The following is a 15,000-nucleotide window of genomic DNA, read 5'->3' on the forward strand; positions in this document are numbered from 1 at the left end:
AGCTACGTGTGTGATCCGTCCGTTCGTCTGTCCACACAGGGTTCTGCTTTTGTCCCACACTAACAGACTCACAAACGTAATGACACAATCTACCGTCCACAGGAGAGCTGCTGTGGCAGGACGGGTCCTTCTGATTGGCTTAAGAACTCCTACATCCAGAGTCTGAACCTGACCAATCCGGACGTACTTCCTTGTTCCTGTTTCAGGTCCCGTCGTCCCGCCGTCCACTCGTCCTGGTGCTCCGAGCTGCCAGACTTCACCGCGCCGATGTACGGGAGGGGCAACGGGTCACATGACCAGGTACACACCGTCACAGCCGGCTCAGAGACCGACAGAAACAAGCTGGCTGCTAAGAAAAGCTGTTTTATTTTCACACAAACGTCACCCCCCCACCATAAAAACAGGGTTCCATAAGGAAGCCCAACACAAAACGGGAAACGCCAATATTGGCAAACTACAAAGTCTGTACTTTTTACTGTGCAATACTTGGAGGCTAAAGCTTGATACCGTACTCACAAATTCAGGACCCCCCGTCCCCCGTCCCAGTCAGTTTACCAATCTCAGATTACCCCCACCAGCTCCACTAAAGCAGACGCACCAAACGTGTCTGAGGCGCAATCAACAGTCTGCAGTTCAGACTGGAGAACACCCACTTCAACCAGATGTTCTTCATGTTCTCCTTCAACACCTCATCTCCGACATCCATCTTAAAACGGTCAGCTGTTTTCACTAACTGCTCTCACGAACACGGCTCCAAGAACTCCTCCGACGGAGCTCTCAAAGAGTCCTCAACAGTAGCCGCACTGAACCAGATGATTACCTCTTAACTGCCCGAATACACAAACCCAAGAAGTGATCAAGGTTACACGAACAGCACCGCAGCTCCGTCCCTCTAACTGCAGAACCAGAGGCTCGCTAAGCTCCCCCTAGTCTTCAGGTGCTACTTGTGGTGGGTAGTTATGCACTTAAACCCGGTAAAGACACCATGAACTGGTGACCCACCTGCAGCCTCGGACGTGCCCCCGAGACAACTGCTCCAACCACTTTCACGGCACACTACAGAACCCCCAACGAAGTCCAAAGGGAGTCCGCTCTGAAGCTACATCCACGCCACACTACAGAACCCCCAACGAAGTCCAAAGGGAGTCCGCTCTGAGGCTGCAGCCACACCACACTACAGAACCCCCAACGAAGTCCAAAGGGAGTCCGCTCTGAGGCTGCAGCCACACCACACTACAGAACCCCCAACGAAGTCCAAAGGGAGTCCGCTCTGAAGCTACATCCACGGCACACTACAGAACCCCCAACGAAGTCCAAAGGGAGTCCGCTCTGAGGCTGCAGCCACACCACACTACAGAACCCCCAACGAAGTCCAAAGGGAGTCCGCTCTGAAGCTACATCCACGCCACACTACAGAACCCCCAACGAAGTCCAAAGGGAGTCCGCTCTGAGGCTGCAGCCACACCACACTACAGAACCCCCAACGAAGTCCAAAGGGAGTCCGCTCTGAGGCTGCAGCCACACCACACTACAGAACCCCCAACGAAGTCCAAAGGGAGTCCGCTCTGAAGCTACATCCACGGCACACTACAGAACCCCCAACGAAGTCCAAAGGGAGTCCGCTCTGAGGCTGCAGCCACACCACACTACAGAACCCCCAACGAAGTCCAAAGGGAGTCCGCTCTGAAGCTACATCCACGGCACACTACAGAACCCCCAACGAAGTCCAAAGGGAGTCCGCTCTGAGGCTGCAGCCACACCACACTACAGAACCCCCAACGAAGTCCAAAGGGAGTCCGCTCTGAGGCTGCAGCCACACCACACTACAGAACCCCCAACGAAGTCCAAAGGGAGTCCGCTCTGAAGCTACATCCACGCCACACTACAGAACCCCCAACGAAGTCCAAAGGGAGTCCGCTCTGAAGCTACATCCACGCCACACTACAGAACCCCCAACGAAGTCCAAAGGGAGTCCGCTCTGAGGCTGCAGCCACACCAGTAAATAAAACGTTCTCCGTCCACACAGCGTTTCAGCATCGCTGTAGAAATGATCCCCGTCCAGACGAACACGCCTGGAAACAAACATCACGTGACTCTTCACGTACACTGGGCATGCGGGTGGGTGTCGGTGTAAACAGGAAGTAGATTGATTGCTTAGTTAGATAGCAATAAAGTAGTTTCATTTAATAATGAAAGGTTGTGTTTCATACTTAAGATCTTCTCTAAAATCTTCCTCTGTGAACTCAAACAGACACATTTAGTGTTAAGTTTTATTTTTCAGACGTAACAGTAGTTAGTTACTAGTGACAGCGCTGTGGGTCTCTATCTCACTCACATCAAATCCACTTTAGAATCAACACATTAAGTTGACTAGATTATGATCCATGGATCTGGTCAACACACGTCTCCCTCGTTTCCTCCGAGTCGTCTGTTGTCACTCGTAGCTCTGCTGGTGGCTGAAGTCTGTCCTACTGGAGAGCATTTAATGTTTGTTCCTTTATAGATGATCTGTGGACTTCACAATGGATGTGCAGAACAAAATAAGCATTACTAAGAAAAGGAAAGTCCTCCGCTTTGTGCCCGTCCTTCCTAAAGCCGCTGACTGTGACTTCAGACGTCCTCCGTAGGGCTGATAACGCCGCTGGCCGCTGGTCGCTGGTCGCTCCACTAACAGCTGCTGCCTCCATAACAACGCAGTCTTTAACAGAACAGCTGCTAGTAAAGACAACACGCTCAGCAGCACCTGTCATCAGTCGTCCATGTTGAATTAACCTGCTAGTTGTTTGTGAGCGTCCGGGACAGGGTCACGTGATAGACATGTGACCAATCAGGGAAGGACACGTGGTGACTGCTAAGAACCAATCAAGTAGCTGATTCAAGATTGATTCTGAAAATATAGAAACTGAAAAATATAAGAGCTTGTTACGGCCTATATAGTGTGCCTAGGGTTACACAGGAAGTAACATCAAAGGTGATAGAAAACCTTGGCAAACGTTTACCAAAAACCAAGAGGATAAGGCAGTGGCAATTAGACACATTTATTAACATTATGGATGAACAGAAACAAACAACTAAATCAGGGTCTCTAAGGCCAACAGAATAATCAAAACCCCCATGCTAGCTGGAAAAGAAGAGATCAGCTGAACTACGACCAAACAAAACACAATACTGAACTCCCTAACTAGTCAAAACAGGAGAAAACGTGACAAAATAAAAGGCAGAGAACCCCGACAAGCGTCCACTAAGTTTGAAAACCCAGGTAGGGCAGCACAAATGCTCTTTTTGATGATTGATTGATTGATTGGTTGGTTGCTTGGTTGGTTGGATGGTTGATTGGTTGATTGGTTGCTTGCTTGATTGATTGATTGGTTGGTTGGTTGGATGGTTGATTGATTGGTTGGTTGGTCGGTCGGTTGGATGGTTGGTTGATTGATTGATTGATTGATTGGGTGGTTGCTTGGTTGGTTGGTTGGTTGGATGGTTGATTGATTGATTGGTTGCTTGCTTGCTTGATTGATTGGTTGGTTGGTTGGATGGTTGATTGATTGATTTATTGGTTGATTGGGTGGTTGGATGGTTGATTGGTTGGTTGGTTGCTTGGTTGGTTGGTTGGTTGGTTGGATGGTTGATTGAGTGGTTACTTGATTGATTGATTGGTTGGTTGGATGGGTGATTGATTAATTGATTGATTGGTTGGTTGGATAGTTGGTTGGTTGCTTGGTTGGTTGGTTGGTTTGTTGGTTGGATGGTTGATTGATTGATTGATTGATTGGTTGGTTGGTTGGTTGCTTGGTTGGGTGGTTGATTGAGTGGTTACTTGATTGATTGATTGGTTGGTTGGATGGGTGATTGATTAATTGATTGATTGGTTGGTTGGATAGTTGGTTGGTTGCTTGGTTGGTTGGTTTGTTGGTTGGTTGGATGGTTGATTGATTGATTGATTGGTTGGTTGGTTGGTTGCTTGGTTGGGTGGATGGTTGATTGATTGGTTACTTGATTGATTGATTGGTTGGTTGGTTGGATGGTTGATTGATTGATTGGTTGGTTGGTTGGTTGGTTAGATGGTTGATTGATTGGTTACTTGATTGATTGATTGATTGGTTGGTTGGTTGGATGATTGATTGATTGCTTGATTGATTGGTTGGTTGGTTGGATGGTTGGTTGAATAAGTACTAGCTGTAGCAGTAGTGATATTTGTAGTAGTAGTAGTCGTAGAAGTTGTAGTCAAAGTATTAGGAATTAGAAGAGGAGACATAATCATCATGTTTGACACACATAAACAGAGGTTATTAAATGACAGGCTCATCACAAGCATTTCAGTTAGGATTCATTCTGTGGGGCTTTTATTTTAAAATGGCGTGTGTGTGTGTGTGTGTGTGGGGGGGGGTAGAGGAGGGGGGAAAGACCTCTAAAGATCCCTAAGACCTGAATGACTGTATGAGAGACACAGAGAGAGAGCGAGAGAGAGAGAGAGAGAGAGAGAGAGAGAGAGGGAGAGAGGGAGTGTATGTGCGAGTGTGTCTGTGAGTCTGTGTGTTTATCAACATCACTAATTGGCTCAATCGCAAACACCTGTGTGCCTGAAGCCATTTGAAAATATTCTCCATAGAGATCCCATTGAAAATAAAAGCTTAATAATTCAAAAAGTTTAAAGGTTAGAAATATGAAAAGTCATAGCACACCTCTGGTGAAAGAGATGAACATTTTAATAGTTGAACGGTTTCTGTAGCTTAAAAATGAAGGAGGAGAAGCAGTGCGACGGAAGAAATAGAAGTTAAATAAAGAAACAGGATAACAATAGTTGGAATGCTTAACAGCATTCCAACAATAATGAAAATCACAATGGTAATAATAATAATAATTTTATTTTAAATACCTGTAACTTTTGTTGTGATAAATTGTTAAATTTGTTCCGTTGATATATTTGTATGTTGATGTTATAGTATGTTTTTTACATTGTATATATTCGATTATGTTTTACTTGTTATTACTTATTATCTTCGTTATCTTACTTTATCGTGTTTTCATGTTGCAGGGCTGCAAACAGAAGGTCACTGATTGGCTGCAGGACAACATTCTGACAGTCGTCGGCATGGACGTCGCTCTCATGTTGATCCAGGTAATAAAACCAGAACCTGAACCAGAACCAGAACCTGAACCTGTCTGGAAGTAGACCTCTTCCTGTTCTGTCAAACTGAATATTTTATATAATAAATAATATCAAGAGGGATATGGACAATTATTGTAATGTATTAATGCTAATAAGACCTTCCTCCGTCTGCAGGTGGTCCAGCTCGTCTTCACCGTGTCTTTGCACCGAGCGCTCGGCCGGAGAGCCATCAAGACGACCGACCGTCTGAGCGACCCTGAAGGCGACCTGGACCACGGAGAGCAGAACTACGCCTACGTGGATCCCGACGATGGTTACGTAGACCCCGCCCACCTGGCTTATCCATAAAGCAGGGGATGCTTTAGGGCGGGGCTACACGCTGATTGACGTGTACGGCGTCTCTACGTCACTCCTCCACAGTCCAGATATGGTCACTTCCTGTTCACTGGTTGATAAAACAACAAGATGGCGACGGACAAAACAAAGAACTCGAGGCTTCAAAACGTCCAAAAACCAACGAGAGACGTCACCATGACGACGTCAATACAGATCCTTCACAGCACTCATCTCACCATAACCATGACGACAGCCAGCATGCTTGCAATTAGCATTAGCGCTAAAGATTAGCATTAGTGCTATGAATTACAGTTTAAAAGCACTTCATCCAAAACTCTGGACTGTAGTTCCTCTTTAAGTGATTTAATTACCAACTGTTCTGTTTATTTATTCTTTCATGTCTTTAATTATTTATTTCAGCATTTATTCTTTTGTTGATGTATTTCTGCACCAGTTCCTGTATTTATCTACACATATATTTATACATATACGTAAATACATTTATTTATTTAAATGTATAAATAGATAGAAAAATCAAGAGATCAATAAATATAACAGTGATTAATACACATACATATGTAAATATACACAAATTAGTAATACAATTATTAAATTTTTTCCGTATTCATTAATTTATGAATCTGTACTTCATCCATGTTTTTGTCCTTTAAAGGTTTGAATCCATGTCTGACAGTTTAAAATCTCTTTGTAGTAAAGTTTTAAAGTTTACTTTCTGCAGAATTTGCGTGAGGGAATTACCCACAATTCACAGCGTTGTGACGTTAGTAAGGTTCAGTAAAAACAAAACCGACGTTGACAAAGAGGGCTGAAATATGAAATAAACAGAAAGATCAAGGATGTAAGATGGTCCATCGCAACATGACATCAGAGGAATATTACTCTGCTTCATTCATCAGAAATATTTTAGTTTCGTTGTTGAAGCTGTTTGATTGTTTGTTAACTTTCATCTCATGAGGAAATAAATCAGGTAAAAAATATAAAATAAAATAAACACACTGGCTTCAAAGAGACTTCTGTTTCTAAAAGTTTATTCAAAAATATTAAATATACACACGTTTAAAAACAGTTGTTATTATCAATATTATTGTTATGATAAATTTAAACTGAAGTGATAATAAATTAAAAAAGAATAATGTCTGAAAAGTTTCACTGGATTAAAAATAAAAGAAATCCGTTAGTTATACATAAAATAAATATTAAAGCATTTTAGAACTATTGACGTATTTTAGAAAAGATCGATTTGAGGTCGAGGTCTGCTGCGTTATCGGCGCAGCGCTGCCACCTGCTGGCTCCAGCAGAGGACGCACTGGAGGGACGCACGGATCTGGTTCAAGTCTGTTGGAGAGGAGGAGGAGGAGGAAGAGGAGGAGGAGGAGGAGGAGGAGGAGGAGGAGGAGGAGCTGGGACACTGTCGAGCTTCCCGGGACGACCCGTTCTGGAAACACATTTCAGAAAATGTTCACAAAAAAATCAACCAATCAATCGTGACCTGTGACGTCCAGGTGACCAATCAGAGCGCAGAGACTCACCAGGTGTTGCAGCAGGTCGTTGTTCAGGTTGACGACGTTACACCACACGTTAGCGGCCGCACAGTCCTCATAGTAAGTCAGCTGGAGGGCCACCTGGACCACCAAAGCACAGCAGGATGTTAAAGCAGAGCAGCGCTTGAGTTTATCTTCTGTAACAAGGAAATGCAAGTTTCACAACAACCATTCTTACTTCAGTTGTTTGCTTGATGTCGTTTGTGTTTATTATTGATTGTCTTTCTGAAGAAGACGCAGCTGAGAGAGAACGTTACATTCTCCACGAAGTTACAACTTCATGTCTTTATTTGGAAAAACATCATTTTAGTATTAAATCCAAGTCTAGTTCTGCCTTTCAAAGAAACGGATTCAATGACTGTAAAGGTCGACGACTGAGAGCTGCTGGTCGTCAGCTGGAGGATCAGAACGTGCTTCAGAGCAGAATAACTTTCTATCGCCGCTTTAAAACGATTCTTTCAGCAGAAGAGCTGGCGATGATGAATGAATGAATGAATGAATGCGTCTCACGGTCTGTTGCCTGGAAGCTGCAGGACAACACGCTGAAGGTGCAGAATGAGGGAGTACCTGCTCCAGGGGGCCGGCGGTCGCATTGCATGGCTGCAGATGAGCCTTGAGATCCCCGAGGACCCAGAGGTCCAGCTTGCTCTGCACCGCAAACAAAGACACAAACCAGATCCGTTAGAGCTCCAACATCGGCCCGACCCTCCGACCCGTCCGGAGTCCGGCGTGAAGGCGTCTCACCTGCTCAGTGACGACTCTGTTGGCCTCCTGCAGCGCCTCGTGCAGGCTCCCGATGATGCTCTGCACTGTGCGGGTCATCAGCACCGGCATACCTGCTGCAAGCTCCGCCCACATCACCAGACCCAGAAAGACCAGGTACCCACAATGCACTGCAGCAGGAAGAGGAGAGGGTTTTGTCTTAAAGAACAGACGAACCGTTTGAGGATGTTTTTCATCACTAATGTTATTACTTTACTCTTGAATTCACAAATAAAGGTCTGAAGACGACAGGAACAAAGTAAAGAATGTCTTTAGTTGACAGAAGGATTCAAATAAAGTCTGAAAACATTCGAATCAGTCTGAAAACATCTGTCAAACATCCTGCAGCCCAAGAAGAGGGAGGTACAAACTCACTGGTGCTCTCTGATTGGAGGGCTGAAGCAGCTGGTCTGATCAACTGGACTCTGGTCCTGCTGGGGGTCTGGTGTCTAGATTTTGGTCCAGTTGGAAATCTGTATTTTGGTCCCTCTGGAGGTCTGGTGTATGGACTGTGATCCTGCTGGAGGTCTGGACTGTGGTCCCTCAGAGGTCTGGAGGCCTGGAGGTCTGGACTGTGGTCCCTCAGAGGTCTGGAGGTCTGGACTGTGGTCCCTCAGAGGTCTGGAGGTCTGGACTGTGGTCCCTCAGAGGTCTGGAGGTCTGGAGGTCTGGACTGTGGTCCCTCAGAGGTCTGGAGGTCTGGAGGTCTGGACTGTGGTCCCTCAGAGGTCTGGAGGTCTGGAGGTCTGGACTGTGGTCCCTCAGAGGTCTGGATGTCTGGAGGTCTGGAGGTCTGGACTGTGGTCCCTCAGAGGTCTGGAGGTCTGGAGGTCTGGACTGTGGTCCCTCAGAGGTCTGGATGTCTGGAGGTCTGGACTGTGGTCCCTCAGAGGTCTGGAGGTCTGGAGGTCTGGACTGTGGTCCCTCAGAGGTCTGGAGGTCTGGAGGTCTGGACTGTGGTCCCTCAGAGGTCTGGATGTCTGGAGGTCTGGACTGTGGTCCCTCAGAGGTCTGGAGGTCTGGAGGTCTGGACTGTGGTCCCTCAGAGGTCTGGAGGTCTGGAGGTCTGGACTGTGGTCCCTCAGAGGTCTGGGGGTCTGGAGGTCTGGAGTGCAGCCTTCCTGCTCCAGACTCTGTATTTATGGGCTGAAGCAGAGTTGTGAGGAAACACGTCTTCTCTGAACCGTTCAGTGATTCTGGATTCTGGAGTTTTCAGAATTATCAGATTTCTCAGGGAGCTGAGTCAGTGTGAAGGAGTGTCCATGTGTCATCATCTTCATCATTGAGTCTTTTATGCAGCGTCTACATTACTGAATATCTTATTTAGGAATCTTGAAGCCGACAACACGTCCAGGACGTGATATCAAAACTATGGAAACAAAAAAGTGAAAAATCAGCAGACTTTAAATTTACAGGACAAGTTTCATGTTTATGGTTTCAGATAGAAACTATAAACAATAATAAATGTGTTTCTATAGTTGATATGCTGCAGGAATTATCGCCATAATTATCATTATTATTATCATTGTTATTACTATTATTATTATTATTTCTATTATTATTATTATTATTATCATTATTATTATTACTATTATTATTATTATTATTATTATTATTAGTATCATTATCATTATCATTATCATTATTATTATTATCATTATTATTATTATTATTATTATTGTCATTATTATTATTAGTAGTATTAGTGTCATTATTATTATTATTATCATTATTATTAGTATTATTAGTATTATTATTATTGTCATTATTATTATTGTGATTATTACTATTATTATTATTACCATTATCATTATTATTATTATTATCATCATCATCATTATTATTATTATGACATTGCCATAATGTTTCATCATATTGAGAGAAGAATGTTTTATTTGTTTAATTATGAGTCAATACTTCCTGTTTTATCTTTCTGCAACAAAGAGATAAAAACTGTTTTTCACAAAATATTCTTCTTTGTTCACAAACTTTATGAATTAATTTGTTTCTTTAGTTTCTGTTTGTTTTGTCATCGTCATCATCATCGTCGTCATTCATCAGATTTCTCTTTAACGCTGACTCAGGGTCTAATGAGGTCTAAAGAAACCGGGTCAGGCTTCCAGTCAGAGATCCAAACCTTCAAACAATTAACCCTTTAAGTTCTGCATGCTCCTGTTGCTGCAGGGCACGTTTCATCAGGCAAGGAATGCTGTTGAGGTTGCACAACACACACACACACACACACACACACACACACACACACACACACACACACACACACACACACACACACACACACACACAGGTTTGTGTTTGAACAGTTATGCAGCTTTCATCACCTCAGTGAGACTCGTGTCTGTCGGTTACATTTACTGAATATTCTTCTGAAGCTTCTGACTTATTGTTCTGGTTTATATTTGACATAGAAAACATTTCATCATCATTTACATGTGTTGTGGCAATTTATCATGTTCTGTTAGATATGACTTCTATCGCAGACGAGGACATCCGAACCCATCCAAGGGTGATCAGGGCGCCAGACAAACTGTAATAAATCTCTCCTGTTCCTACCAAACTGGCAAAAGGTTGACGTGACCAGAACATCGACATGAGAACATCGACATGAGAACATCGACATGAGAACATCGACATGAGAACATCGACATGAGAACATCGACATGAGAACATCGACATGAGAACATCGACATGAGAACATCGACATGAGAACATCGACATGAGAACATCGACATGAGAACATCGACATGAGAACATCGACATGAGAACATCGACATGAGAACATCGACATGAGAACATTCCCTAACTAAGAGACCTAAGAGGCATTTTGACGATAGGAGTGATCTGTGAACATGGAAGTCGATATCCTGAACTGGTTGATGTTGGCTTGATCTTATTAAAACACTTCCCGCTGTCATATGAACATAATGAGACATATGAACATAATGAGACATATAAACATAATGAGACATATAAACATAATGAGACATATCATGAACATAATGAGACATATGAACATAATGAGACATATAAACATAATGAGACATATCATGAACATAATGAGACATATGAACATAATGAGACATATAAACATAATGAGACATATCATGAACATAATGAGACATATGACATAATGAGACATATAAACATAATGAGACATATCATGACATAATGAGACATATGAACATAATGAGACATATGAACATAATGAGACATATCATGACATAATGAGACATATGAACATAATGAGACATATGACCATAATGAGACATATCATGACATAATGAGACATATGAACATAATGAGACATATGAACATAATGAGACATATGAACATAATGAGTCGTCTCCAACATAATGAGACATATGAACATAATGAGACATATCATGACATAATGAGACATATGACATAATTAGACATATAAACATAATGAGACATATCATGACATAATGAGACATATGAACATAATGAGACATATCATGAACATAATGAGACATATGAACATAATGAGACATATCATGACATAATGAGACATATGAACATAATGAGACATATCATGAACATAATGAGACATATGACATAATGAGACATATAAACATAATGAGACATATCATGACATAATGAGACATATAAACATAATGAGACATATCATGACATAATGAGACACATGAACATAATGAGACATATGAACATAATGAGACATATCATGACATAATGAGACACATGAACATAATGAGACATATGAACATAATGAGACATACCATGACATAATGAGACATATCATGAACATAATGAGACATATGAACATAATGAGACATATCATGAACATAATGAGACATATGAACATAATGAGACATATCATGAACATAATGAGACATATGAACATAATGAGACATATAAACATAATGAGACATATGAACATAATGAGACATATCATGAACATAATGAGACATATCATGAACATAATGAGACATATCATGAACATGAGACATATCATGAACATAATGAGACATATTAACATAATGAGACACATAAACATAATGAGACATATCATGAACATAATGAGACATATAAACATAATGAGACATATAAACATAATGAGACATATCATGACATAATGAGACATATGAACATAATGAGACATATCATGAACATAATGAGACATATGAACATAATGAGACATATAAACATAATGAGACATATTAACATAATGAGACATATAAACATAATGAGACATATCATGACATAATGAGACATATGAACAATGTTCCCTCTAATTTTTCATGTGTCTGGGCATACACACAAGCTCCCTGAGCACACTGAGGACCACTGTGAGCAACATCAGATGTGCACGCTGTGGCCACACACCAGTATCACACCTGTTCAAAACCTTGGATCATAGCAAGTTACATGGCTTATTAAAAGAATCAAATTACAGCAGCAATTTTCACTAGTTTACTTTTAATATAAGTGATTTGACAAACTTTAAAGGAAAAAGACAAAAATCTTGTTGTTCATGAGAGGTGTAGTATGTTTTATGTGAGAGTCTTGCTTTGGCCATGGGAAGAGTCTTGCTTTGGCCTGTGTGAGGTCCTGTTGTGGCCTGTGTGAGGGTCCTGTTCTGGAAGAACTGATACATATACACCTTTCAGACATAACATTTTGTTCACATTAAAACATTCACATTTTGCACAATGACGTGTGCTGTAGCTTGTGATACAGTGTAAATTCCTGTAACTCTGTCTGTAAAATATGTAATTACTCAGTTTTTTATTATCATTTCTACTACCCATAAATTATCTAGTAGTAACATAATTTAATGATTAATATCCATAAGTAAAAAATCTTAATAAATGTCACGAGAATATGCACAAATCTGACTTAAATTTTACCTTATTTTTCACGTCTGTCCTTCTCACTTCTCCAATGGTTGTACACTTTGTCCAGGTTGATGGCTTCGTCTGCTTCTTGCTTTGACTTTATGTCGCTGCCCGTTCGTTTCGCCATGATAAGGGGGGATAAGGGGCATTTGCGTCTCGTAACTCCGCCGCACTGTTGTTAGCTAGCTAACCTGCACGGCGCGAATGGGCAGGGCAATAGTGTCAATGCTATGATTGGCTGCGTAGCGTAAGTGAACCGAATCGTATCATTGGCTGGACACCTGTCACTCACTGAGTTACGTTGCAAAATAGTACAGAAAACTAAATTATTATTATTATTATTATTATTATTATTGGTTTAATTGATTAGATACGATTAGGACTAATATTAGATATTAATTAATACGTTTATGTTGAATTTTATTTTATGCGCTGCATAGATTTTCTTGTGCGCTGAGAATGTGCGAGCAGTGCGCGATTGCTCAAGCGCGCAGCTTAGAGGGAACATTGGATATGAACATAATGAGACATATAAACATAATGAGACATATTAACATAATGAGACATATAAACATAATGAGACATATCATGAACATAATGAGACATATCATGACATAATGAGACATATAAACATAATGAGACATATCATGACATAATGAGACATATGAACATAATGAGACATATAAACATAATGAGACATATTAACATAATGAGACATATAAACATAATGAGACATATCATGACATAATGAGACATATAAACATAATGAGACATATTAACATAATGAGACATATAAACATAATGAGACATATTAACATAATGAGACATATAAACATAATGAGACATATCATGAACATAATGAGACATATAAACATAATGAGACATATCATGAACATAATGAGACATATCATGACATAATGAGACATATAAACATAATGAGACATATCATGACATAATGAGACATATGAACATAATGAGACATATCATGAACATAATGAGACATATGAACATAATGAGACATATAAACATAATGAGACATATTAACATAATGAGACATATAAACATAATGAGACATATCATGACATAATGAGACATATAAACATAATGAGACATATCATGACATAATGAGACATATCATGAACATAATGAGACATATAAACATAATGAGACATATCATGACATAATGAGACATATCATGAACATAATGAGACATATCATGAACATAATGAGACATATAAACATAATGAGACATATCATGACATAATGAGACATATCATGAACATAATGAGACATATAAACATAATGAGACATATCATGAACATAATGAGACATATCATGAAATAATGAGACATATAAACATAATGAGACATATTAACATAATGAGACATATAAACATAATGAGACATATGAACATAATGAGACATATCATGACATAATGAGACATATAAACATAATGAGACATATTAACATAATGAGACATATAAACATAATGAGACATATGAACATAATGAGACATATCATGACATAATGAGACATATTAACATAATGAGACATATAAACATAATGAGACATATCATGACATAATGAGACATATCATGACATAATGAGACATATCATGACATAATGAGACATATCATGAACATAATGAGACATATAAACATAATGAGACATATCATGACATAATGAGACATATCATGAACATAATGAGACATATCATGAACATAATGAGACATATCATGAACATAATGAGACATATAAACATAATGAGACATATCATGACATAATGAGACATATCATGAACATAATGAGACATATCATGAACATAATGAGACATATAAACATAATGAGACATATCATGACATAATGAGACATATCATGTGTGACAAACAGTGTATACAACTGTATAGTATGTTTAACAACAATACTAGCTAGCTATCAGCCATGTCGTCTCCAAGTAGAGGGTTGAACAGTGAATGTGATAACGATCTCGTCCACGTGTCAGTGAGTTAACAGTAACTGTATTTTCCCCTCTGGATGAATGAAGTTCAGGCCATGACTCATGTGTCGAAGTATAACCCCACCACCCCCACCACCACCACCACCACCACCACCACCACCACCACCACCCCCACTTCCTGCTCCTGTCAGACGCAGGTCATGATTCACCTGTAGCTCCTGGCTCGGTATATTTCCTGGTGACGGAGGTGACTAATGACAGCTGATATTCATACTTCATACAACACACCTTTAAACAGGTGTGTTGAACTTGAACGTGTTACATCACGTGTCCTGTTTACCTGCTGATGAACCCAGAGGAGCAGGATGTGAATATATA

The 15,000-nt window shown here is 40.6% G+C and overlaps 1 protein-coding gene across 1 annotated transcript in view; it reads left to right on the plus strand.

Moving 5' to 3' along the window:
* LOC306782630 (CD82 antigen) overlaps positions 1–5,458 on the plus strand; it is a gene marked incomplete at both ends in the record, with an annotated part of 10,910 nt that extends 5,452 nt beyond the window's left edge. Inside the window, 4 exons of the mRNA XM_079276073.1 lie at positions 1–6; positions 103–300; positions 5,036–5,161; positions 5,285–5,458. The exon at positions 1–6 is cut by the window's left edge and continues 90 nt beyond it. Coding sequence (XP_079132199.1) covers positions 1–6; positions 103–300; positions 5,036–5,161; positions 5,285–5,458 — 504 coding nt within the window. The remainder of the gene's footprint in view (positions 7–102; positions 301–5,035; positions 5,162–5,284) is intronic.
* Between the last annotated feature and the right edge of the window lie 9,542 nt (positions 5,459–15,000).

This window comes from Melanostigma gelatinosum (genome assembly GCF_949748355.1).
Source record: "Melanostigma gelatinosum genome assembly, chromosome: 9".
Classification (NCBI taxonomy): domain Eukaryota; kingdom Metazoa; phylum Chordata; class Actinopteri; order Perciformes; family Zoarcidae; genus Melanostigma; species Melanostigma gelatinosum.